General features: G+C 52.1%; 4 protein-coding genes across 4 annotated transcripts; 2 read left to right on the top strand and 2 right to left on the bottom strand.

Annotated features, from left to right (window-relative positions):
- Window positions 1-267: 267 nt before the first annotated feature.
- COCSUDRAFT_60402 (DUF607-domain-containing protein) lies at window positions 268-3,661 on the bottom strand (the record flags this gene model as incomplete). The annotated part of the gene is made up of 8 exons (XM_005642688.1): window positions 268-459; window positions 902-961; window positions 1,357-1,516; window positions 2,051-2,157; window positions 2,493-2,619; window positions 2,913-3,010; window positions 3,291-3,391; window positions 3,655-3,661. The coding sequence occupies 8 exons, from the start codon at window positions 3,659-3,661 to the stop codon at window positions 268-270; spliced, it is 852 nt and encodes a 283-aa protein (XP_005642745.1).
- A 7,589-nt stretch (window positions 3,662-11,250) lies between these two features.
- On the top strand, window positions 11,251-15,074 carry COCSUDRAFT_54974 (hypothetical protein). Its single transcript, XM_005642687.1, has 4 exons — window positions 11,251-11,395; window positions 12,019-12,134; window positions 13,414-13,467; window positions 14,623-15,074. Exons 1-4 carry the CDS (start codon window positions 11,306-11,308, stop codon window positions 14,648-14,650), a joined length of 288 nt encoding a protein of 95 aa, XP_005642744.1. The 5' UTR covers window positions 11,251-11,305; the 3' UTR covers window positions 14,651-15,074.
- An 859-nt stretch (window positions 15,075-15,933) lies between these two features.
- COCSUDRAFT_54973 (hypothetical protein) lies at window positions 15,934-19,267 on the top strand. The gene is made up of 6 exons (XM_005642686.1): window positions 15,934-16,264; window positions 16,422-16,501; window positions 16,759-16,879; window positions 17,275-17,380; window positions 17,725-17,825; window positions 18,428-19,267. The coding sequence occupies exons 1-6, from the start codon at window positions 16,142-16,144 to the stop codon at window positions 18,575-18,577; spliced, it is 681 nt and encodes a 226-aa protein (XP_005642743.1). The 5' UTR covers window positions 15,934-16,141; the 3' UTR covers window positions 18,578-19,267.
- A 188-nt stretch (window positions 19,268-19,455) lies between these two features.
- On the bottom strand, window positions 19,456-22,688 carry COCSUDRAFT_38677 (sedoheptulose-1,7-bisphosphatase; the record flags this gene model as incomplete). The annotated part of the gene is made up of 8 exons (XM_005642685.1): window positions 19,456-19,473; window positions 19,715-19,879; window positions 20,223-20,458; window positions 20,782-20,914; window positions 21,251-21,433; window positions 21,748-21,858; window positions 22,347-22,451; window positions 22,626-22,688. The coding sequence occupies 8 exons, from the start codon at window positions 22,686-22,688 to the stop codon at window positions 19,456-19,458; spliced, it is 1,014 nt and encodes a 337-aa protein (XP_005642742.1).
- Window positions 22,689-22,757: the final 69 nt, after the last annotated feature.

Genomic DNA, 22,757 nt, shown 5'->3' with positions numbered 1-22,757 from the left:
GCCGCATCATTGAAGTCCCCGGACGGCCACCATCATGCATGTGCAACCAATTGGACCTAGCTGTACACTTAAGGAAAATGGCCAACAGGTGCAAGCGCCTGCACTCTCATCCGACCCGTGATCTCAACTTCTGCCATGCCCAGGCATTTGTAAAATAGATTACTTCACTCTCAACAGAGACCCTCATACTTCGCACGAATATTCCATTAATGCCACTCAACTGCTAAAAATCAGCACGCCACTCGCTCCCAAGCTGAACAGCCGCTGCTATCTTGCGAGCTCCCCCTTCCACGCCTGTGTGACCTCTTCGGGCTGAGCTTCAGTCTCTGAGGCGTTCTCATCTGCATCGAGACCGGGCTTGTCTGTGGCGCTGCGCAGATACCCTCTGTACCGCCTGATGTCCTGCAGCACCTGTTCGTAGCGTGCCCTGTCAAAGCCATGGTCCCGCTCCCCGCCAACCTGAGCGCACAAAGAAATATATCGCCACACATGCATTGAAACGAATGGAGGCTTGTACTGGATCTAAGCTGTCCTACTCAGGTGCAGGAGACGGTATTTCTGCGCGTGCCCTGTCTCTCATATATATACCATAGTGGCCCTTTGCCGATATCAGGCCTGCCTTTTCTGCGTCCCTGATGTGCATGCTGTAGTAGAATGCCCCACCTCGAGGTCATCTAGTCAGAGGATACAGAATATAGATCTTTGTAATTCCCACAAGGCTTGCACAATCCCACAATCCTTGCTTGTCTGAGCCCTTCAAGACACCGAGTGTGCAACATGCAGGCATAGAACTCTGATGTCACAAGCCCTTGGAAATGGCAAGCCCTGCCTTTATTCACTCTAGTTCAGAAGGTTGCAAAGTGCATTTTAAGTCAGAAGCAATTGGTGTGTGGGTGCGCACCTGGAAGGTCTGGTTCATTTTGCTGTAGCTGTGCCGGAAGGCGAAATCTTCCTTAGTCACCTGGCGCAGTCACAGCTGACTCAGCGCACAGATTGACACTGTGCAAACAAAGTCGGGCAAATGTGGTAGACATGCAATTCTACCTTCCTGCCCCGTATTCTATATTCAGACCACAGGTGCACAGGCTCTGCGCCCTTGAAACAACACGGATTTGCTGGGATACCATACGCGCACTACAGATGGATGCAACAAGAGGCAGCTGAGAGCGGATGTGAATCCTCAAAATATTCACGCCCCTGGTGACCAGAAATTCAAAATGCTGTAGCGTGTGGCTCCCTTGTGCGGATGACAAAGGACCTTAGGCATGACCGTTGACATGCCTAAAGAGGCGACCTGCTGATGTGGCACGACGAATGCTGATTACATCATCACATATTAATCGGCAGGGGTCTCACCAGGAAGTAGCAGTAGGCGACGATGCCCCAGAGGGAACTGAAGAAATACGAAATGGGCTCCATGACGTCCCAGGACAGCTCCCAGAAAGTCAGCCGCAAAAACAGGCCCCACTGCACCAGAAGCAGCGCCAGGCCAGCCCACAACACGCCGTTTGTCCGCCTGCAAAAAAGGGTGGGAGTGATTCCATCAAATTGAATTAAGACTTGAATATGTCTCTTGAGGTCTCTGCCAAGCAAACCAGGAGGGACTGCCTGCTCTGCATATAGTGTGCTGAGAATTTGCAAGTTCACCAGCAGAGCCAGCCAGAGTCACCAGCAAGGAAAGCTCATTATTGCTGCTTGGCAGGCATGCAGTAGCAAATCCGCCGAGCATTGTGGCAGTGGGCACCAGGGCAGGAGGCGGACTAGCCAGACTCTCACTCACTGCCTTCACGTTGCCTTTCCAAGCAGGGCCTGCCAGCAAATTCAGGGTCCCAATCTCGAGGTGATCAAGTCGCCAGCAAAACAACACGTGCAGGAGCAAGCACTTTCCATCTCCACGACCACGTACCCCAAGGAATATACTCTTCACTCCCCTTGCAGGTCCTGGACGACTATTCCTTCTGCAGTTTATTTGATTTTTAGTATTACGAGTCCTCTAGAGGTCTACAGAGGGACACCAAAAATCATTGGTGTGGCAGGAGGGGACGCGCACCGTCGAGCGCGCGTGTCGATTTTGTGTTTCTGCGCTGCCAGGGGCGCCAGCTCAGCTTCCAGCTCGCGCAGCCGCCCCAGCACCTCCGCCTCTGTGTCCGGCAGCGCCTGCGTTCGAACTTCAAATTTGGACTCAAATTCAAAAATGCATGGCGTTGAACTGCACCGAGGGGCCGAGCAGCATACTGTTGTGCCCCTCAGCAAGGTCAAGGCAATTCAGGCGGAAATTGTCAGGCGCGCGCACTGCTCAGGCTGAACATAACCCCTCAGATGATTGTTGCACAAAAATCTCTATCAAGTATGTAAAGGCATCTAGGCTTGTATTTCAAACAATGGGTCTGCCTTAAACAATAGCCTGTAATATCAGGGTTGTGAAACAGGGTGCACAGCCAAAGTGAATAGCGGAAGGTCCATCTCTCGACCAGAGAGGGCTGCCCACTCACCCGCATGACCATGGCGGTGACCTCCTGCGGCCGAAGATAGACCAAGTCGCCCACTTTGAGCACGATGCCCGCCGCTCTCAGCGCCTCACAGATGCGTTCCGCCTCTGCGTCAGACTGCGCTGCACCGCTGCAACAACATGACGCGCCAGCAGCCGTCAGCTCGGGGTGAATGCCAGAAGTCCTCAAAACGCACACCCAAATCTTCTCTAGGTACCAAAGCAATATAATTTGATAGAATACAGGGACTTTCCATCCCACTGATCAAGGCACAGTCTCACTGGCAAGGGTTGCTGCTGAGGGGACTACTTTGAGACGAAACGCACTGCATGCATTTGTGCATGAGGCATGTGCAAGATAAGGTGGGATTGAATAATGACAAATCGAAATGCGATGTTGAGGGACATGCAGGGTGCTGCGCACCTGTCCTTACACATCTGCAGGAGCTCGGGGTAGCTGGTGCGCAGCTTCTGCTCAGATTCGCGCGCCAGGTGCTCCCGGAAGCGGATGATGTCAAGGGTCTACGATGCGCCCAACGTCCACGTCAGCATTAATCTTGAGCAAATACTGCATGCAGGAGAAAGTACAGGTACAGTTTTTGGCATGACACAGGAGCAGTGCATGCAATGACGGGCATCCCTTGCATGCAGCAGCCTGCCTGCTGGAGGCAGGTGGACAATATATGCTAAAGAGCAACGGATTTTCATGCACAATGCAAGCATGCAAATTTGCAATGCAGAATTTCCAATGCAATGCAAATAAGGAGGGCTTGCAACATTGACAGGAATGTGGGAGGCGCACCTGCAGGATTGAGTTTGCTTCTGACACTCGCTTGGCAGTGTTCGGGTCTGTGTGAGGGAGCCGCCTGCTGAGCAGCTGACAGGGAATCCCCCGTCGCTCTCCTGGCCGGTCAGAGCACAGACAGAGACTCTGTGGCTGCGTTGATATCCCGAACAATGCTCTCCCGACGGATGGAACTGAGATCTGCTGGGGATGCGCTGCGCAGCTGGTGTGAAGCTGCCTTCTATTGACGTCTGAGCTGCAAGCTGCCTGGCTAATGTGCCTGCTGAGCAAAAAGCTACATCGTTGTGCTTCTCGGTAGGCTGATTTGTGCAAGGCAGGGCTAGTCAAGCGTTGCTCCTTGGGCTGGCAATCAACCATCGACTCCACATACCCCTCTGAGCTAGGCTTTAGCGCTGTCATTTGGGCTGCAATCGGGTCCTCTAGATGCTCCCAGTCATCGTCACTGGTCCCTGATGGCCGTATCCTTTCAAGGAGCCTGCTGAGAAGGTTGGCATGAGAGACTGAAGGACCAGCTGTGCCAGAAGAGGCAGGCCACCCAACAACTGCAATGCTTCTCAAACGAACCCAAGAATTCAAAGATAACATATTGGATCGTGTATCGGCAATTCTCTGCATCTGCAGTCACATCAAACGTATCATACGATGCGAGGTGCAATTGGCAACACAGGCGCCCTGAATGGTAGCAAGCATCCTGTGCTCATGTATATCCTACAGACACATGAACAGGAGTCATAGTGCTTTCAGGGTCCCGATCAGGTACGGTCAGCGGTCACCGGGTGGTCAAGCAGGTCAGGAGGCAGATTTGGCTCCCTCTTGCTGGCCACGTCACGGGTTACGAACTTGCGAAATTGAAAGTCCAGCTCCGACAGACGGATGGCACAACAGGCACAGCATCCTAAACACTTTGTTACCATACACTGTAACAGCTTGACCCACTAAAAGCCGAGGGAGAAGCGCGTGAGTGACGCAACGGCCAAGATTCCTTACTGCCGCAAGCTGACAAGCTTGTGAGTCAGGGGTGCCCACAAGGACTTGCTCCCTCTTTCGGGACCTTTGCTCTGTAAGGTGGACAGTTTGCGGGCGTGAGCTGAAATGTTGACAAGCAACGAGTGCAGCTGCTCAGCACGGAGCATTCATAGAAGCTCGGTCAGCCCTTTGACCCTTTGAATTGACCCTAGCACCGTGAATAATCTTCCATGAAGATCGCGTGTGGATGATGGCAATGCGCAAATTTTGATTGTAGAAGTCTCCTGGATGTCCCTGGTACATGTCGCACTTGCCTGGCGCGTGACTTGGTTCTGCAAGTACATGGGAAGCTGCCTTTGAAGCCTTGAAACAAGCCCTTGTATTCTCGCAGGTCAATGGCGCAATCATTCTCTTTGCGTTCTTGGTTGTTTCAGCACCGTTCAGCAGAGCCCAGGTGTGTTGTATCCTTGACTCCCAAGGACTTCAGGAAGCTGTTGAATCTTCATATCCTGTCTTGTCACGCTCTTTTGGCTGATTTAGTGATCTTGTGCATTTCTGATACACCAGAAGAGCTGCCTGGCTTATGAATTTTGGTGCAAATGTCCTGATATAAGCCCTGTCACAAGACCAGCAGCATTCTGACATCTGCTCTCTGGCCAGGTGCAAGTGGTAAATGGAGCCGGCTTTGGCTACGGCGGCCAGCTCATACCCACAGGACGACTAGTGCAAGTGGTGTCGCAGCCTCAGGTGCTCACAACGACCTGCTCTTGCACTTTTGCATAACCCTTCTCTCGCCATCACACCTACATTCTACATGTCTCCCAGCAGACAAGGCCCAAAATCCTTGGCATTGTCACAAGATCTGCAGTACCTAGATTCGGTGAACAAGACAAAGGCGCCTGTTGACTAAAGGACCTGGTTCAACAGGTATTTTCGGCTGAGCAGCCATCAGGCATCGTGGCATCCAACCCATATGCAGCGCTGCTGGCGGCGGCGGCACAGCAGCGGCAGCAGGCTCAGCAGGAGCAGCAGGGTCCCTATGGAGAATCTCGTTCCTTCGCTGAGTCACAGGCTGCCAGCCTGCTTGCCAGCCAGGAGATGCAGCCGGACTCTACTGACCAGGTGCAGTAACTGCTCTTTCTGCGCAGCATTCCGTTACCATTGCATATGTGCATGCATGCATGCACATGGGCATGGAAACACCTGCCAACGTGGGTCCGCCTGTTCCTGGATGTTCAGAGGGCACCAATTGTGAGAATGAACATCCTGCAATGGAAAAAAAGGTCCCCACTTTTGGCAGCATCGGTGGCTGATCCCCGAAAGGCACAGAGCAGTATGCATGACGGTCATCCTGCCTTCAATTGAAATGTCATGCATGGGTCCAGGCAAGTCCATTGAACGATGTGGTGGTAGTCTTCACCAGCAGCTTCTCTGCAGGCGCACCTTGCCTCTGGCAGGAAGAGGGTGCATTACTGTAGCCGTCCAGGGCTGAGCAGCACCAGAGGGAAACAATTTTGCCGCTTGGTATTGTCTCAGAGATTTATGACTGTTATGATCTGCAGGCAAGCCCCAGTATCCAGGTGGTTCAGCAGGAACGCCCCGCGATGGCCATCCGATTAGTCGCGCAGCCGCAGGTGTCTGATGCCTCGCCCTATGACGTCATCGGCCAGCAGGACGCCCCCACCCCAGAGAGCGTGAGTCACCCCTCAGCAGTATTCCTGCCTTCCTGACTCGTTTTTCCTCTATGAACAGAAGCTTGCAGTCACTCAGTTGTTCCAAAACTTGCCCCCCTAGAGTTGGTCACGCGCAGAACTGCTTGCTGCCGGCCTGCTACTGTCTTGCTGCGATGCATTTGCTGTCGCTGTATAGTAGTAACAGTGCATAAGACAGGCCTCTCTTATTTGGGGTATTTGGCAGAACAAGAAAATTACTGTATGCTGGTTGCTTGAGTCCATCAAAGGGTAAGACATCTGGCAGCCGTTATCTGCAGCGCGTCTGCAGATGCACCAAGCTTCCGGAACAGCGTCTAATGTTCATAACATTCATATATTCACCGTTAGTCACCGTCAGGCATGTGCCGGCAGGTGCTCGCGGAGGAGCAGGCCTCGGCTGAAATTGCGTCCAAGCTGTTCCAGGGCATCTCCAACATAACATCCACCCTCGCCCAGCGCTACAGCGCGGCAGCTACCGAGAAGGCGAACGCGACTGCCGCGCTCGGAGAAGCTGCTCGGAAGTCGCAGCCCGGGGACGCCATCGCAAGCGTGCCAGACGCCGTCAATGAGGAGAAAAAGGCCATCGCGCAGGTGATTAATCGCCGACAAACCGATGACTGCTGGTTTGCCCTGCAGTACTGGAAATGCAGTACTGGCAACAAAAGCTATTCCTTGGACCTTCATATTGCATGCATGCATGGGGCTGCGCTCTCGCATGCGAAAGCGCCCAGCAAGGGCAAGCCTGCTCCAAGAGTCACTGATCCTTAGAGTCACTGATATTCTGGATTACTTCATTGCTATCAAGAAGAGAAGTCAATAATTTAATAAAGCGCTTCCAAGTTACAACATGGAATTTCTGGCTGCGGAAAGAAGAAAAACTGCTGACTGGCCTGTGTTTTGGCAGGTGACGCAGCCGTCCAACATCCTGCAGACGGCGGGCGGCGATGACTCATCGATGGCCTCGCAGCAGCCCAGCCTGACGGTTGTGAAGGTGGAACAGTCCGCTGCAGAGCCCAATGTCCGCCACGTGCAGGTGTGCAGGGGAAGATAGCAGGGATACTAGATACAGAAGGGGATACTGAATACTTAAGTTCCCCACAAGGGAAATTGAAAACAATGTATTCAGTGTCCCCCTGGTGTGCATGGCATGGGGATGTTGTTGCAAATTTGCATGCAAATGGCTTTGCTCTCGGAGTGCCTGGCACGTGCAGGCTTCAAGCAGGTGACTTGCATGGTGTTCTCTGAAGGTCTGATGCGCACTTAAAGCCCTGCACTGCACAACAAGAGCTTGTACTATAACAGGCGCTGCTGTGACATGTTTGTGACAATGCTGGAATGTCAACTACACAGTCACATCAGCAGCCGCGGAGCAGCATCAAAAGAGAGCCACGCAAGACGCGTAGTCCACACAGGAGCCTTTTTAGAGACATTCGCATATGCAATGCTTTGCTCAGCACACCTGCAACTTGGTGTTAGATTCAAACTTTGAAGGATGCGCACTCCGCGGCTACAGGTGCTGACGCTTCAGAAGGCCAAGTCCAAGACCGCGGCGGAGGCCAAACCATTGGCGACGCGCCCCGAGGATGCACGCCTCGAGACGGCCGCCGCGCCAGCTGGCGCTGTCCAGTCAGCGCCCGCGCCTGTTCAGGCCCCTGCTGCCCAGCCCTCCCTGGAGCCTGCTGCCCTCAAGGTGTGTTTCTGCCCAGCCAACACCTCAGCATTGGACCTTTTACTAATCTTCCCATATTTTTTCCTTGCGAAGTATGGTGTTTCCTTGTAGGTTCGGTATTTTCTCCCCAGATCTGAGCATCCAATATTTTACTAGCCTTCTCTGCTTGGTAATAGATTCCGGCGCCTCCAGTATCTAGTACAGTAGTTGCCAATGGTGCATCACTTCATGGGAATCGGCACATTCTGCATCAGGGAAGCAAAGTCTGCTGTCATATCAGGTGCACGTGCACTGGGTTATGGAGCACTGTAATGCGTGCCATGCCAAGAGCAAAACTCAATGCAGAAAATCAGTAGGTTTTCAGGTAGAGTCTCTCTCTGAAGTTGCACGTTTGCAGCGTCCCAGCGATGCAGTGCTGAGTCAGCCCTGAAGCTATACAGCATGTCGGCGTTTGCGGTTGAGAGAGCTGTGTCAGAATTCAATTGTGGCAATGCAGGTGTTCCAGCAGAAGAAGGCTGGCGCGGGCAAGAGCTTCCAGCGGAAGGCAGAGGAGACGCTCGCCCGCCTCGCAGCTGCACCCGCCAGCGATGTAGAGGTGACTCACCCGCTTACATCATCATCCCTCGACGAAGTATTCCCCTACTGTGCACTCTCAGTTTGGAGGAGCAGTGCCAATAGACCCCTTGCACAAGAGAAAAGGTCCATGCTAGGCGACACTGGCTTTGGTATCCGGGCAGTATAGAGACTCCACCTGGCAAAACAAACACATGCATTAGCACTGTGCTGAGCGTTCAAGACAGCGCATGCTTCCCCAGCAACCTTGCATGCCGTAGTAATTCCTTTCTGCTGCCTCATTTTTGAAGCCCAGGCGCAAATGAATGCCAGCCTGTGATTTCAAATTTCCGGAAAGCAATTGCAGAACTCTTCAATACTACAGGTCAATCTTGGGGTCCAATTACCTGCATGTTTATGCAGCGCCACTATTGTGCATACAGACTGGCCTTAGGGTCCAGCGATGTACCTGAATCTGTCATATTCTTCTGCCAAGCCCAGACCTAGGGCAAATGCCTTACTGTAGTAGTCATTCTAAAACCCGCAATAATCAATTATTTCTGGCCAGAAAGGGTGGATGATCAAGACCTTATCTCCCAAAATATGTAACCTATGATAATATTGAGACCAGATTCGGAAAGCTCTCGACAAGCCCAATCCAATGCAGCATGACCCTGGTACATTTGGATTCTGGAGGACCACTAAAAGCTGCTTTGAAAAATTTCCCGCACGGCCGAGGGTGCGGGTTTTAGAATGACTACTACAGCACAGTATTTTCGGTCCTGCCGAATTCTGACACAAGAAAATATGTCTGCAGGTCATCACCGCACCCGACACAGCGCCTACAGACGGCGAGCAGGCGGCACTGGCGCCCAATGACATGCGCACGCTTGTGGCAAAGCAGAAGGGGAAGACGGAAACCGCCGCCCCGGCCGCCGCGCCGGCCGCTGATGGCCTTACCACAATCCAAGTCAACCGCAAGTACGGCGGCGACAGCCTCGGGTGAGCTCCTTGCTTCCATTCACTTTAGTGCCGTTCCTCTGAATGTACGGTGTGGATGTAAGCTTCGCCAACTCACGCAGTCACATGTGATACCTCGTGGTGCGTGCTCTGAAAATACCCAGAAACAGCGGTGAAGTTCCTGGCTCACATTATAATTCTCAGTGCGCATCTGCAGTCCAGGCATGCACTAAGCTGTGAGCAGCCTTCATTCTGCTGGCATGCACGCAACTTGATGCAGCCGTCACCAATGGGGGGGGCCCTAATCACTTGAACATGCGCCCACCCAAGATGGCAGGGGAGCATGGGGTCCCTCAACCTTGATCAATGGCATCTGCCTTCCTAATATTATCTTTACTATCATCCCAGGGCCCAGATCGCAGAGGCGGCGGCCGCGCCGGCGCAGCCGAGGGAGGTCAGAGAGAGGGCGGCGGCCAATTTTGGCGCCATGGTCCTGCAGCAGCTGACGGCGGCGACTCACCCGGCAGTCATCTGGCAGTCGCACCTGCTCGACATCACCCCCACGCAGTGGCCCTCATACAAGGCGCGCTTATTTCCTCGTCCTGCCTTGGGTTCAACAGTACTTAAAACTCCCCATTAGGGCAATATCTGGAAGTGCCAAAGTGCCCATGAGGGCCCTCCTCTGATCTGGCTGTGGACCTCTTCTTTTGCCTGAACTGTCAACTCCCACCCTTGGGTGCTGACTGCCTGATCGCAAGTCTTAAATTTGAGCATCGCGCTGAGCCTGAAGTCCTGGCATGACCTTGCAGAATCGCATGTAAAGGAAAGCAGCTTCAGGGTCGTGGGCAATCCCCTGCCTGTTCTGGTTGGGTGACAAATTGCTAGCATCCAGTAGGTTAAATGCCCTGGAGGTCAAGCTGGTTGCCTAAGACTTCTACAGTATTGTAAGTGCGTGCTGACATGGCTGACGCGGGTGTGCTGATGTCATGCGCGCAGGCGTCCTACATCAGCGGCATCGCTCAGGGCGCCAACGTGGCGGAGAGCCAGGTCAGCATCGTCGGAGTCACCTCAGCATCCACCGTCACCGTCAACACCCAGGTGAATATACAATCCAGGGGTTGATATCAGAGTCTTAAGGATTCTGTAGGGTCTGCATCTGAGTCTTTCCATGTGTCTGAAGTCAAGAACCTCTTCCAACCCAGCATCCTACAGATTGCTGAGGCAATTTGGAGGCGTGAATATTGCCTGGCTCAATGTCAGCAGGGACTTTGAATTGCTGCAGAACACCGGCCAGAAAGGCACTAGATGGAACTCATTTTCATAACTGATGTATTCAGCACGTCCATGTTCACGTGTCATTCTGTTGTGCATCTATTGTGCTTATGCATGCAGTTGTGTGAAGCAAGCGCCAGCCAAAGATGCCTTCAGTTCAAGCAAACAAATGACGTGCGATTGCTGATGTTGGCATGCATGCATCTCCCGTTGCAGATCACCTACCCCAACGATGACACAGCAGCAGCCAAGGAGCTGGCAAACTCTCTGAAGGATGCAGAGGGCGCTCCAATTTACATCCCCAACTTTGGCCAGGTCCAGGTCAGCGGCATCAGCCAGCTGGACGCGCCAGCCGTGCCCCAGTTCACCGGGTGACTCACCTTACGCATTCTCAGCTTATTCTCTATTTTTTGTTCCAAGTTTCATGCAGCTGCCTGTTGGGGATGCATACGAACCGCACAGCCACACTTGCTGATGTCAAACTGCAGCTTGTATCGCAGCAAGTCCTGTGGGATCCTCCTGGGTTCAGCAAATTGTGCCTTCACCCCCAGAGGCAAGATATCTCAGCATGCATTCTACGCGTGAGATGTTTCGCTTGCCATGTCTGGCTGGGCTGCACATGCGTTCTGCTGCAGCAGATTGTGTTAACTTTGTGCAATCCAGTCATGTACCATCTAAGCACTTCAAGCAACGCTTCTGCCCTTGCATCAAGCCAGCAGATAGCAATCAACCCTGCAGCAGAATTCTCACAATATTTGATGACCAACAACCTTCTCCTGGCGCGCAGATCTTCGCAGGTTTCTTGGACCGGCACATCGGCGGCCGCGCTCGGCCCGGCGACTCCATCGGCGTACGCCCCCGCCCTGCAGCCGGGGGCTTCGATGGGAACAACGCAGCAGAGCATATCCACCCTCCAGCAGCAGCAGCAGCCCACCGCGGACCTTGTGCCCCAGATCAAGCGCCAGGACAAGGTGAACTCCCCTCATCAATCGGCATCTATTTGTTGGTGTACCCCGGACGAACTGGTTCATCTACATGCTAGAGTAAGTCTCACTTCGCCTGACAATCTGCGGCGGTATGCGTGCTGTAAACGCCACCTAAGGGCACCTGGTAAGAAAGCCCAGAGAATCACTAGATGCCATGGGATGAGACGCCACCCCTGTGACTGTGGCAGTACTAGGAGCTGGGAAGAGAGTTCTGAATGAGTGCGGTCGGTTGAGGAGAGCAGGCAACATGCGTCAAGGCACTGGGAGTGTACAATCAAGCCTGTGAGAACCGTTGAGAGCAGTATGTCCGGGCAAGGGTCTTGTGCAGAGCAGGGACTTTTTCGTGCCTGGCATGCTCCAAGCACCTTGGAATACACAGCACCGCAGCCCTTGACTCACGAAAAACACGTGCATAAGCTTAGCTCTGCAGATCCACAAAGCCTGCGGGGTCGCTCTATATTCAGGCTTTAGGGTTTAGGGTAACCCTAAATATGCTGGCCCGGGTTCCACGGCGGCAAAGACCCGAACTGAGGCCTTGGGGTCCAGAGGATAACAACCGGATCAATCTGCGTCTCTGATTTGTGACGCTAGACCGCTGTTCGCCACAGGTGTACAAAACTGGCGGCTTGCCGGTGTGGGCGGCGGTTTTCATCCCCTGCACCGTCGTGGCACTCGTGGCTCTGCTGCTCTTCGTCGCGCAGCGCCAACGCAAGCACACCGAGCGGTGCGCGCCCCTTTTCATTACCCCTGCTTGATGCATAGGGTTGGGGTCAAGACAAGGGTGTAAGGTTTGGGCTCTGCTGCTGTGAGCTGCACACCCGGGCGCCGAGCGGTGCACGCCCCTTTGCAGAACCCTGCTTCAGGGGGCTCCAGGAAATGTAATTCTCTGGCCTTTAGCAACCAGCTGACCTCTAGGTGGGGTTTACCTATTACAGCATGTATAGCAGGTGTGTGCAAAGGCAACTTGCAAGCACGACTGAGCCTTGCAGCTTGAAGCCTGGCTCAGTCAAAGGGGCACCACAGTCATTTGAGTAAGGAGAGAGAGGACATGGGCAGAAACACCATCCCCTGCACCCGAGTTCTACAAATGTCAAATCTCAAATCCAGTACAGGGAAATGTAACCCACGTGACGTGACCCTCTTGTGCCAGCCTGGTCTGTTACACATGAAGGCACCTGGTAGTTTCATGGGGGGTTTATGTTCAGGCATAGGTTAGTTTACCTAGACCCAAATTTAATATTTTGCGCAAGGGCGACAAGAGGTTGGGGCGGTCTGTCTCTATAAGTGAATGTACACGCATACGTTGTATAAGGAGGAAGAGAGCCAACCAACCTGCATTGCGGACAAGACTCTGCACTCGTATTTTCAGCATGCCCTGTGCACCCTCAAGATTCTTTTCAAGCTGACTTGGCGTTAGCTCTGCTCTCTTATGTGTTGGGATGTCCCGAGCCATGTGTATAATTAGAGGACTTCCTTAAGGGGGGAAATGGTGCAACTCTATATTCGGCCCATTCTAGAGGAGCACCTGAGAAAGGGGAGACAGTCGTGTTATGGCCTGCCCAAAGGTTGATCAAGCTGAAAACCCAGGGGCTACGGATCCCGAAACAACAGCAAGTTCACACATAGATGAAAGTTGAGACTAGGAATTGCTTCAGCAACTAGAGTGCCTACGTGCGGACCAATGTAGTTGCTATGCCTGGTGTGCTTATGGGCTGCATGCAGCACACATGGAATTAAGCTTAGCAGGATGCGGTGGGGCTTATCTCCAGTAAAAAGGCCTGAGCCTCGCATAGCCTCACGGGTGACACAGCGTGCAGTCAACACTGGTATTGTGTTGAAATATTGAATGTATGATGTCGCTGTCATTCCCAGTCTCTTTGGCTGATACGGACATATTTCTGCACATCTTCCTTGGCATGCTCTTGCTGGCTTGAATCTTCCGTAGGCGATGTGATTTTGTTGTGCATGTGGCTCAGAACTGACTTCATCTTTTGTGGGTGCAGGCTGACGAGGTCACTGCTGACTGACCCTGCTGCCAACACAAGCCTTAAAGCCAGGTGCGCGCTCTTACCTCAATCCTGCTGGTCACAAGGAGTCATATTTGCACCATTCGGTCAGAACACTTTTTGGGGGACCGTATATACGGCCAAATATACGGTCATACGGTATTAAAATTATGGAATACGGTAAAGAACGGCCTATTTTGGCCCAAAACACCAAATATAATATTCACCGTATGCCGAATAGCAGATTCCGTATGGTGCAACTCAGTGTCACCGCATGCGATAATGCGAATAATGCGATATATAATTGCATGCGAGCATTATATAGCATTTTATTTTTGGGCCAGTAGAATGCGATAAAATGCGATCCTCTCAAAAGTGCTTTTTGGGGGCCTTTAGAGTCCCTTTGAGGACTTACTCCATCCCCAAGCCTGTCCACACTGAGAAAAACATTCCAAAAGAGTTTTACTCTGATTTTTCAGGGAAAACCTTCTATTTACCTGGCTATACCTACGTTTTGCCCAATAAAACAATGACAAAACTATTCCAAACGTATTTTATCGCATTTTATCGCATTTTATTTTTCGCCAGTAATGCTAGCATTTTATCGCATTATATTTTGAGAATGATCGCATGCGGTGACCCTGGTGCAACTATGTGCTGGTCACAAGGAGTGCATACTGCAGTGCTCTTTAAAAAACCCGCACCCCCGGCGGTGCAGGAAATTGATCATTTCTTGGGGTTTGCCTGACTCCGAAATCCCAGGGTCATGCTCCATTGAATTGGGCTCGTCGAGAGCTTTCCATGTCTGGTCTCAAATATTTTACAGGGGATAGGGTCTTATTCATCCACCCTTTTTGGCCATAAATCAGGGGTTCCTACATCTGACTAGATCTTTTAGGTTTGATTTTAAGTCTAAACCCTAAATCAAACGAGACATAGGTATAGAAACCCCTGCATAAATCAAGGAGTACTAATCAGTAAAAATAATTCATTGCGGGTTGTAGAATGAGCAGCATTCACACAGCAAGTGAAGAAGCAGGTTCAGCAGGGCTGCTCGCTGCCATGTGGACAGCATTGTAACTTTGGCAAGTGTCATTGTGTTGCATTGGAGACGTAGCTGCAAAGGTGCTTGCAGAGTAGTGTCCTGCAGTTTTGGTAACGTAATTTGTCAATAATCATTGTTCAGACAATATTGTTGTCATGCAGGACTGACACTGAGGACTCAGAGGCGTAGGATTGCTGCACAGCGAAAAGGAAGACCCATTTAGAGCTGCTGTGAGAATCAGACTTAGCGTTGCTACACAGCAGACTTACGTTCCGCATGCATTAGTTGTTCAGTAGTTTTAGTAATGGCATCTTTCAGAGTTTTCTGATTTCCAAGTCTTTGATTCAGAGACGATTATGACATTGAAGAATTCCACACTTGACGATGGGGTACAGACGTATAAAATTTGCCATGAAACTTGTTTTAATGTGGGTTTGTGGATTGCAATTGACAGCGTTATTCTCTCCAAGGCAGATGGCTGATTGATAATGCTAATGTGTCCATTCACATGCTTACTTGTGTCTATATACCCTAAAAAATAAAATGTTACTTTAAGCGCATAGATGACAGACAGGAGCTCCTTGACCATCTGTACGGTAAATTTACAGCTCGTAGTTAGAGAACACATTCTGCAGTTCTAAGGCAGTCACAGGTGGCTCTAAGTCTAGACAGATTTGGAAGCAGCTTGAACTTCTATCAAAAATGGAAGCGCATGTTGGACACTGAACATGTTCTAGGACATATGCCCATGAGGTTGCATTGTTGCTCAGCCGTTTATACATACGTGTTTGGCTCTCCATGCAGAGAATTTAGCGCCAGAGCCGGCTGGCCAAAGATGTGTTGCTTGGCAATCATCACGTAGATCTCCTGACTGTGCAAAAACTGACGGACTCGCTGAAATGTGCAACCAGCTGGTGTTTCCTGAGCAATTACTGCCACATGCTCACTGGGCAGCTAATTTGATGAGACTGCTTGGAAATTAATGCGCTGCGCTAGTATCCGGCGCTACGCAATCAGATGGAACCATGCATGGAGGCCAGTTGTCACGACAAGCACCGCACAATTCAGTAATTGTAATGCAATCGCACATGCAGCGTTAAACACAACGCCATGCGCCTGCACTCCTGGGCAAAAATTATTGGTTAGGTAAGACTCATCCAAGAAGCTCAGTCCTGGCCGCTGCCTCTGCAAGTGATTGCAATGCATTGCCGGCAAGTGTATTATCCCGGTGTTAGCCGCCTGCGCGCTGCCTTTGTGCAACAGCACAACGTTAACAGAAATGCAGCCTTCTTGGCTGGATTGGGGAGTTAAGCATGCCATGCCATTCCAGTAGATATTCATGCTTGTGTTTGATGCTGTTGAAGATCTGGCTTTGCATGACCGAGGATCTGTCAGGCATTTGCACGTGCGCACCAGCTGACTCATTCAACCTTCCAGGCATCGCGTGCACTGCTGTTGAAGTGCACAACAAGGCTACGTAAACAGTCCTAGTGAAAGGAAGTTCCTTTGCTCTGACCCATCTCGCTACTATGCAACATCCAGAGATCTGTTACAAATTCATTTTGCCGGATCGTCCGATTGCAAAGACGCTAGGTCCAGATTATTGTCTCGGTGGGTCATTTATAACTTAATAATGTCTTATCAGCAGCGCAATTTATTGGCCAGCCTGAGCCAGAGCTGATGCTTGAGAAGCATAGAATAGGATGGCTTCCAGAAATTTTCTACATCCCCGAATATATATCCGTAGATGATGAAGAACGTCTATGCCAAACGATCAGGGCATCCAAGGCACCCTGGATCAAGGCAGGGCTTCGATCTTCGCACTTGTCTGCTAGGTCCAAGTCCTTGCACTTCTTGTTTTGAGTGGAAATACTCGTGATTCTCACTTAGATCGGATCATTCCTAAAACGTGCTTGATGCACTTAAAGCGGGTAGGTCGATTTTGTATGTGGGAACACAGGTTTCAGGTCGTCGCCTGAGGAACTATGGGGGCACTGTTCATGAGAAGCTGGGCGTCTTGCTGCAGTCGCCTGTTCCCAGGTGATTGCTCCCTGCCATGAATCAGCAACCTTTGGGTAAATCACATATACAGGCTCCAAAAAATGGGACACCCTTGCCTAGCATGGACAAAGCTGCATCTTCCGTGGACAGAGTCGGGACCAGAGCTGCTGTACAGCAGGACGACACCAGCAGGGAAGAACCACGGGCCACAAATACAGAGATCATGCAGTGCTGACAATGTCAGCACGTGAAACAGAAGATGCTGCGGTTGCAAATGATGACAATGTGTTGCGCAGCTGGCTGCAGCCGCTGTTGAGGCGGCTGGGGGAGGACACTCAGGCCTTTGGGCCGGGGCTGGAGGCAAACCATGTGCTGCTCAATGCGTACCGCCCTGGAGAGGGCATCATGCCACACCAGGTGCAAACCACTTAGCTGCGGTGCATAGGGGTACCACACAAATTCTGACTGCCAAAAGAGCAATGCAGTAGCAATTGGGCAAGATGATGAAAGTCCGCTGGTTGCCAGCAGTCAGATTGCCAATAACTTCAGCAGCACATTGTGGTGAAGTTCAGCGCGTCGGGGTCAGTGCGGCACTGACAAGTGACTGCAGCTGATGGAGCATTTCTAAGCAGCACAACAGCATGGCAGAGCCAGCTGCAGATGCCAGCCTGTCAATCAACCGAATGGGGAACCCTGACATGAATAGACGCTTTGACCCGGAGAAATCATGGCAATGCCTCTATATCACCGGCTTAGCAAGGCCAGTTCCTACTGGTGCTCTGGGATCTTGTAGGATATTGCTGACTGTGCAGGATGGCCCGCTGTACCACCCGGGAGTGTGCATACTTTCTCTGGCGGCCCCGGCTGTGATGCGCTTCAGCCGCAAGCGTAGCAGCGACGACGACACCAGAGCACAAGGTGCTTTTCCGTTTTCTGTATCCATTAGCAAGTTGAGAAGCCCTGTTGGGGAGCAGGTTTGCAGAGTGCTGTGTGGCAAGGGGAGTGCTACCCTGTGCTACCTCTCTTACCCTTGGTGTTGGCAGATGGGACTTACATGTACATGCGCATGTATTGAAATTTGGTAGGCCCCTGTCCTGCCATTGCATCAAGATCAGGAAATGCATGCCCTGTGTTGATGCCGCCAAAGTGACTTCTATTACCCTTCCGTGGAGGCTGTTTGGCACTACACGGTACTTACATGGCAGGGTAGGTTGTAGGGCATCGGAGAGTGAAAGTTGAGTGTGACTGCATGTCCTTTGCAGGTGACTTTAATTCCCTGGTGGTGTCGGTAGCGCTGCAGCCGCGCAGTCTGCTTGTGTTCAGGGGCGATGCCTACACCCACTGCCTGCACGGCATTGATGAGGTGAGCACTCTATATTTAAGGTTTTGGGCTTTTATTATTACTAATTCATAAACCCTAAACCCTAAATAAATTAAAAAACCAACTCAAGATAATAAAGCAGCTTGCACCGATCTTGATTTCGAGGAAGGTGAAGCATGCGGCCTGGTGTTGAACTGCGGCGTTGCAGAGCAGGGAATTGCTGTTGCTCGTGATGTACGATGAAGCGTGCGCAATGGAGAGCTGTTTGAACCATTGGTTGGCCGATGCTCCTATGCCTGAGTCCCTAATACACTTTGCAGAAGTCATCAGCAGTAAGGTAGCCTGCTTGTCAGAAGAGGGCAGGGTTTTTGATATCCCAGGACGATAGCCCCAGGGATTGCATTTTGCGCCTGGGCTCTGGAATGTTGATCTGTTCCGCCCAGAAACCTCTACTACATTGACTATCTAGCTCTACCAGGCAGATCAGAAATCCTGGGGTTGCTCAGCGACAACCAGAAGTGCTGTCTCGGCAGCCGTGCATCTCTCTCAAGGCCCTCTGGGGTCTTGGATCACAGTGGAGCGCTGAACAAGACTGTTGGACTGACGCAATTGAGTTTGCAGCTAAATACAATTTTCTGTGGAAGGTGGAAGAGGAGGCCTTGGATGAGACAGTGGCGAACAGGGAGGCATTGCCTGACCCTGAGGCAAGGGTAATGAAAAGGGGCAACGAGCGATTGTCGCTGACTGTGCGGCGCGTGCTGCGGGTCAAGAACATTCTGGGGCCCCGTAAATGACCTCGTGGAACTCTTTGAAGAAAGGCAATTTTATATGATTATATGCGCTTGGCAAAGCGTGACCATGCCACAGTGAGCAATGGATCAATCACATAGAGCTTAAAGGTGCAATAGCATGATTGCTACATCATGCTCAGCACAGACGAGGCTACCTGCACTGCAGGTCCTGCAGTGGTGTCTTGATTATAGTGTGCTTATTAGTGTAAAAAACGCAACGATGCGGGCTGCTACTAGCAGACTCCGTGGTAGACGCAGTGCTAGTACCGGTGCCGATATGTTTCCCGGTCTGATATGTGTTTACAAAGTTGATCTCGCACTGCCTGGTATGTCTTGCATTCTGCCTCGCTTTACAGGAAAGACAGCTGAATATCCACCGCACAACGCACAGAATTGCTGGAAAAACTTTGGAAATTCTTGTCTTCTCGGGAAGGCCAGCTAGTATGGTACCGCCTGCAATAAAAAGTCCTTCTCTTGCCTGACTTGACCTAACTCTTGAAGATAGGTCTGAGCCTGGAAGCTCCCAAGCCAAAGAGAGCCACTCAAGGTGCTGCTGCTGCTCATTCACTCTTCCTCTGCTTCAACCTGCAGCATGCTCCCTTGCTGCACTGTGTGAGCGGCCTCAACCTAGAAAGCTCATCTATTTAGGACAGGCTGCATTGTCCGAGAGGCTGATTGGTTCCAACACATGCAGCTGATAACAGGCCTGCTCATCTGGCATGCCCCACGTCCATAGCACCGGTAGCCCCTTCATAGCAATCTGAGGTAGCAGCTCCATTTGGGAGCATGCTGCTTCAGCCCTGATTGAGCGCTGAATTGCCAGCCAGGGTATATTGCAAGCAGGCGTTCCGAAGGCTGACTGTTTTGTCAGAAGTACCTGATCAGGCGTTGGCCTCCACCTACAGCAGCATGCAGATATCAGCCATCATATCATTCTGCGGGATAGACGAATTGCGGCTTGCTGAGCATTGAATCTGATTGAACCGCACTCCGACAAGTCAGATGAAGATTGCATCTTCCACATGCAACTTTGTGTTGCCAGCACCACCAGACACAATATACAAAATATTACGGAACCTTGATTTGGCTCGCTTTTACATCTGTACGAAGGTTTTGAGTTTATTGGGGTCGCTGTCCCACCTCAGCGAAGCGGGGGGACTGGCCGTAGACATACTCCTCAAAGCGCTGCACCTCGGCCTTTGACCCGTAGCAGATCTGCGTCCGCTGGTCGTGAGCAGTGATTTCCACATCAAGACCGGACACCAACAAGCCGTCGCAGCTGCTATGGCCGCCGGCCTTCTCAATCTGCGGAGCATTAACGGTTCAGTGTCAAGTTTCAGTGTCAAGTTTCAAGCACCGGTGATGCCCAAGCCAAGCAGATGTGGGCGCATGCTAATATTGCGCGAGCAACCTCTGTTCTGACTGCCCTGAGACTGTAACACCTGAGGGACACCAGACTTGAATTGTTCCCAGATGCCAGGAGTTCCGTAACTTCTTACCAAGCGAGTTCGGAGAACTAGTGAAGTTCAGAGCAAGGAGGTGCATGCGAGTCAACGAGACAGTAGCACTGTTCCGTGTGCATCGCACAATGGCTATTGTGAGGTCTGTCAAGAACTAACAAGAGCAGGAGGAGGGAGGGAACGCGCACCAGGAGTGCCAGGGGAGCAACCTCGAACAGGATGCGCAGCTTGGCCTTGGTGGAGGGGGATGTCACGTTTGTGAACACACCCTTCTCCTTCACGATGATCTGGAACACGTCGGGGACCATGCCTCCGGTGTAGCGCAGCGTGTACTTCTCTCCGATGTAATGGGAGATGAGGCGCTCGTAGTTGGGGTTGTCGAAGGTCGCACGCAGGTTGCCGGGGCTGAACATCTTGCCCTCGCCTGAACAGGCAACGCAGGGCATGCAGTTAGTAAGTGGTTTGTGGTGGCGGCCGCTGCGCTGCGCTCTTCCAGCAATTTCTCTTGCAGATCTTGAAGGAGTTCAGCTCAAGCGCCCTTTCTTGGCGATGTGATGCATCAGCCTGTCACTTGCTGCTAATAAAGGTGCAATGTTGCAGAGCTGCTGCGCCCCCCAATCGGCAGAAGGCCAAAACAGCCTCGTCATCCACTCAGGTAAACTCATCTTCTGCATCCTCAATGTTCCATGCACGGGCTACCGAAGATTCAATTTGTTCTCAAAGATCCCAGGCAGTAGGGGCCCGCACCGATTTCGGTGGTCTCCTTGATGTGCAGCCACTTGCCGTCATCCTGCAGCACAAACTCGTGGCAGCCTGGCGCGTCCTTCAGCGCAATGCAGTAGATCGTGCGCGGGCCGTAGATGCCCATGCCAGCAGCTGCCTGCACGCAAGCCATCAAAATACGTGTCAGCCTTCAGAAGACAGCTGGCGTTGCATAGAAGAAGACTTGTACCGTCACTTGCAGCTGACAATCCCAGATTTGGTCCCGCGGCACGAGCATGTGAGATTCACTTCTTCACACACTGCACAGGTCTCGGACAAGTGCGGTGGGCGGGTGCAGAGTCCAGACAAAGGCCGTGCAGAGACAGAGACTGCAACCCCCACAGCTTCTCAACATAAGTCAAATATAGGCTGGCGAAGGCGCTACTAATGGCGCAGTACCGCGCACACCGAAAACAGAAAATAAAAAACGGAGCGCCGGTGGTGGGATTGAAACCTGGTCGCGGCCGGTGATGCCGGTGAGCTTGTTGCCGGGCCAGATGCCGAAGATGGTGCCGACGGTGAAGTTGGTGTCCACGATGGAGGACCCGTCCAGGGGGTCGAATGCGACGCTGAAGCCCTCTCCCTGCATGTCCACCGGCTCCGGGACCTCCTCGCTGCACGCGTACTTCACCACCCCCTGCAGCGCGCGCATCAAATACCCTCAGCGCCGATTGGCGGCCACCGCAGCAACTCCTCCATGTCGTGATGATCCCCAAGATTATAGAAGGTTGAAGCGGAGACAAAGCCCAATCAGGAAAGGGCGCTAAATTCCTGCATGTAAGTGCAGCATGCATGCAAATCCACAAGGTCTCACAGGGGCACAAGGCCCCTCTGTGACTGCGTCACTGAAGTTAGCATTTTCTGGTGGACACATCAGATTTCAGTATCTATTTGAGCAATTTAGGAAATCAGCAGCGAGCACATGTGGAGTTGGCGGGAAGGGGGCCTCACAGAGAACTTGAGGGCCTCGAAGAGGAGCTTGTCTGCCAGCAGGTCCACTGCAAGCTGCTCATCTCCGAATGTGTTGACGCAGTTGGCCGCTCCACACGACGCCGTGCGCACCTGACACCACGGCAAAATCAAAATCAGAATCTTGCTCTGAGATCTCCAAGTGATTTCCTGCCGGAGGCAAGGTGCGTCTGAAAAATAAGCTGCAGGTAAAGGCTGCCACAGATCCTATCCAGGTAAAGGCGCGATTATATCCTGATGAAACCAGGCAAGACCCAATTGATCATGGGCGAGTTGCTCCGTACTTGTACCGCCAGCCGCCAGCCAGGGGTGGGGAATTTTGTAATAGGGTGCAGCACATTCTGTGGGCGCGGACACAGGCTGGGACGGTAGCGCTCCCTCATGCATTATCTTGTGAAGGAAGCTGCCTGGTAATGTAATGCGGTGCTCTAGTATGGCCCGAATGCAAAGAACTGAGATGTGCTACGAGGCGAGCAAGCATGGTAGGGAGATGTCATGAAGGGGGTACTGCATCTACAGGTGTGCATGCAAGATGACTGCAGTTCACGGCTCTGATGTGTGCAGGAGGCATGGGAACACACCTTGAATGCAATGGTGCGCACTGCCTCTGCCAGGCTCATCAAGACCTGGCGCAGCTTGGGGTCGCTGGTGGCATCCACTAGGAACTCCTCCAGTGTGTCCCCAATCTGCCAGAGCAGTTGCAGAGAGTGGCTTCAGAAGACTGTACTATGACGGGTGGCGAGCTATCGTACAGAGATTTGATGTTTGACAGACCTCTACGGGATATATTCTTACCAAACATTCACCCAAAGGGGGCAACCTTACAGATATACGCAGACATCAGGTGCAGCAGGGAGCACCTTAGCCTGCGTGAGGAGGGCCGATCTCCTGTTGGCTGAGCGCAGTGCAGCGCGAGGAGCCATAGAGAGGAGAGATGCGCCATTGAAGCTGCTGGCACGGGCCGGGGCGGTTGTCTGGCCGAAGCATGCAGC

Source organism: Coccomyxa subellipsoidea, assembly GCF_000258705.1.
Source record: "Coccomyxa subellipsoidea C-169, whole genome shotgun sequence".
Taxonomy (NCBI): Eukaryota; Viridiplantae; Chlorophyta; class Trebouxiophyceae; family Coccomyxaceae; genus Coccomyxa; species Coccomyxa subellipsoidea.
This window is presented reverse-complemented; position numbering and strand designations above follow the sequence as displayed.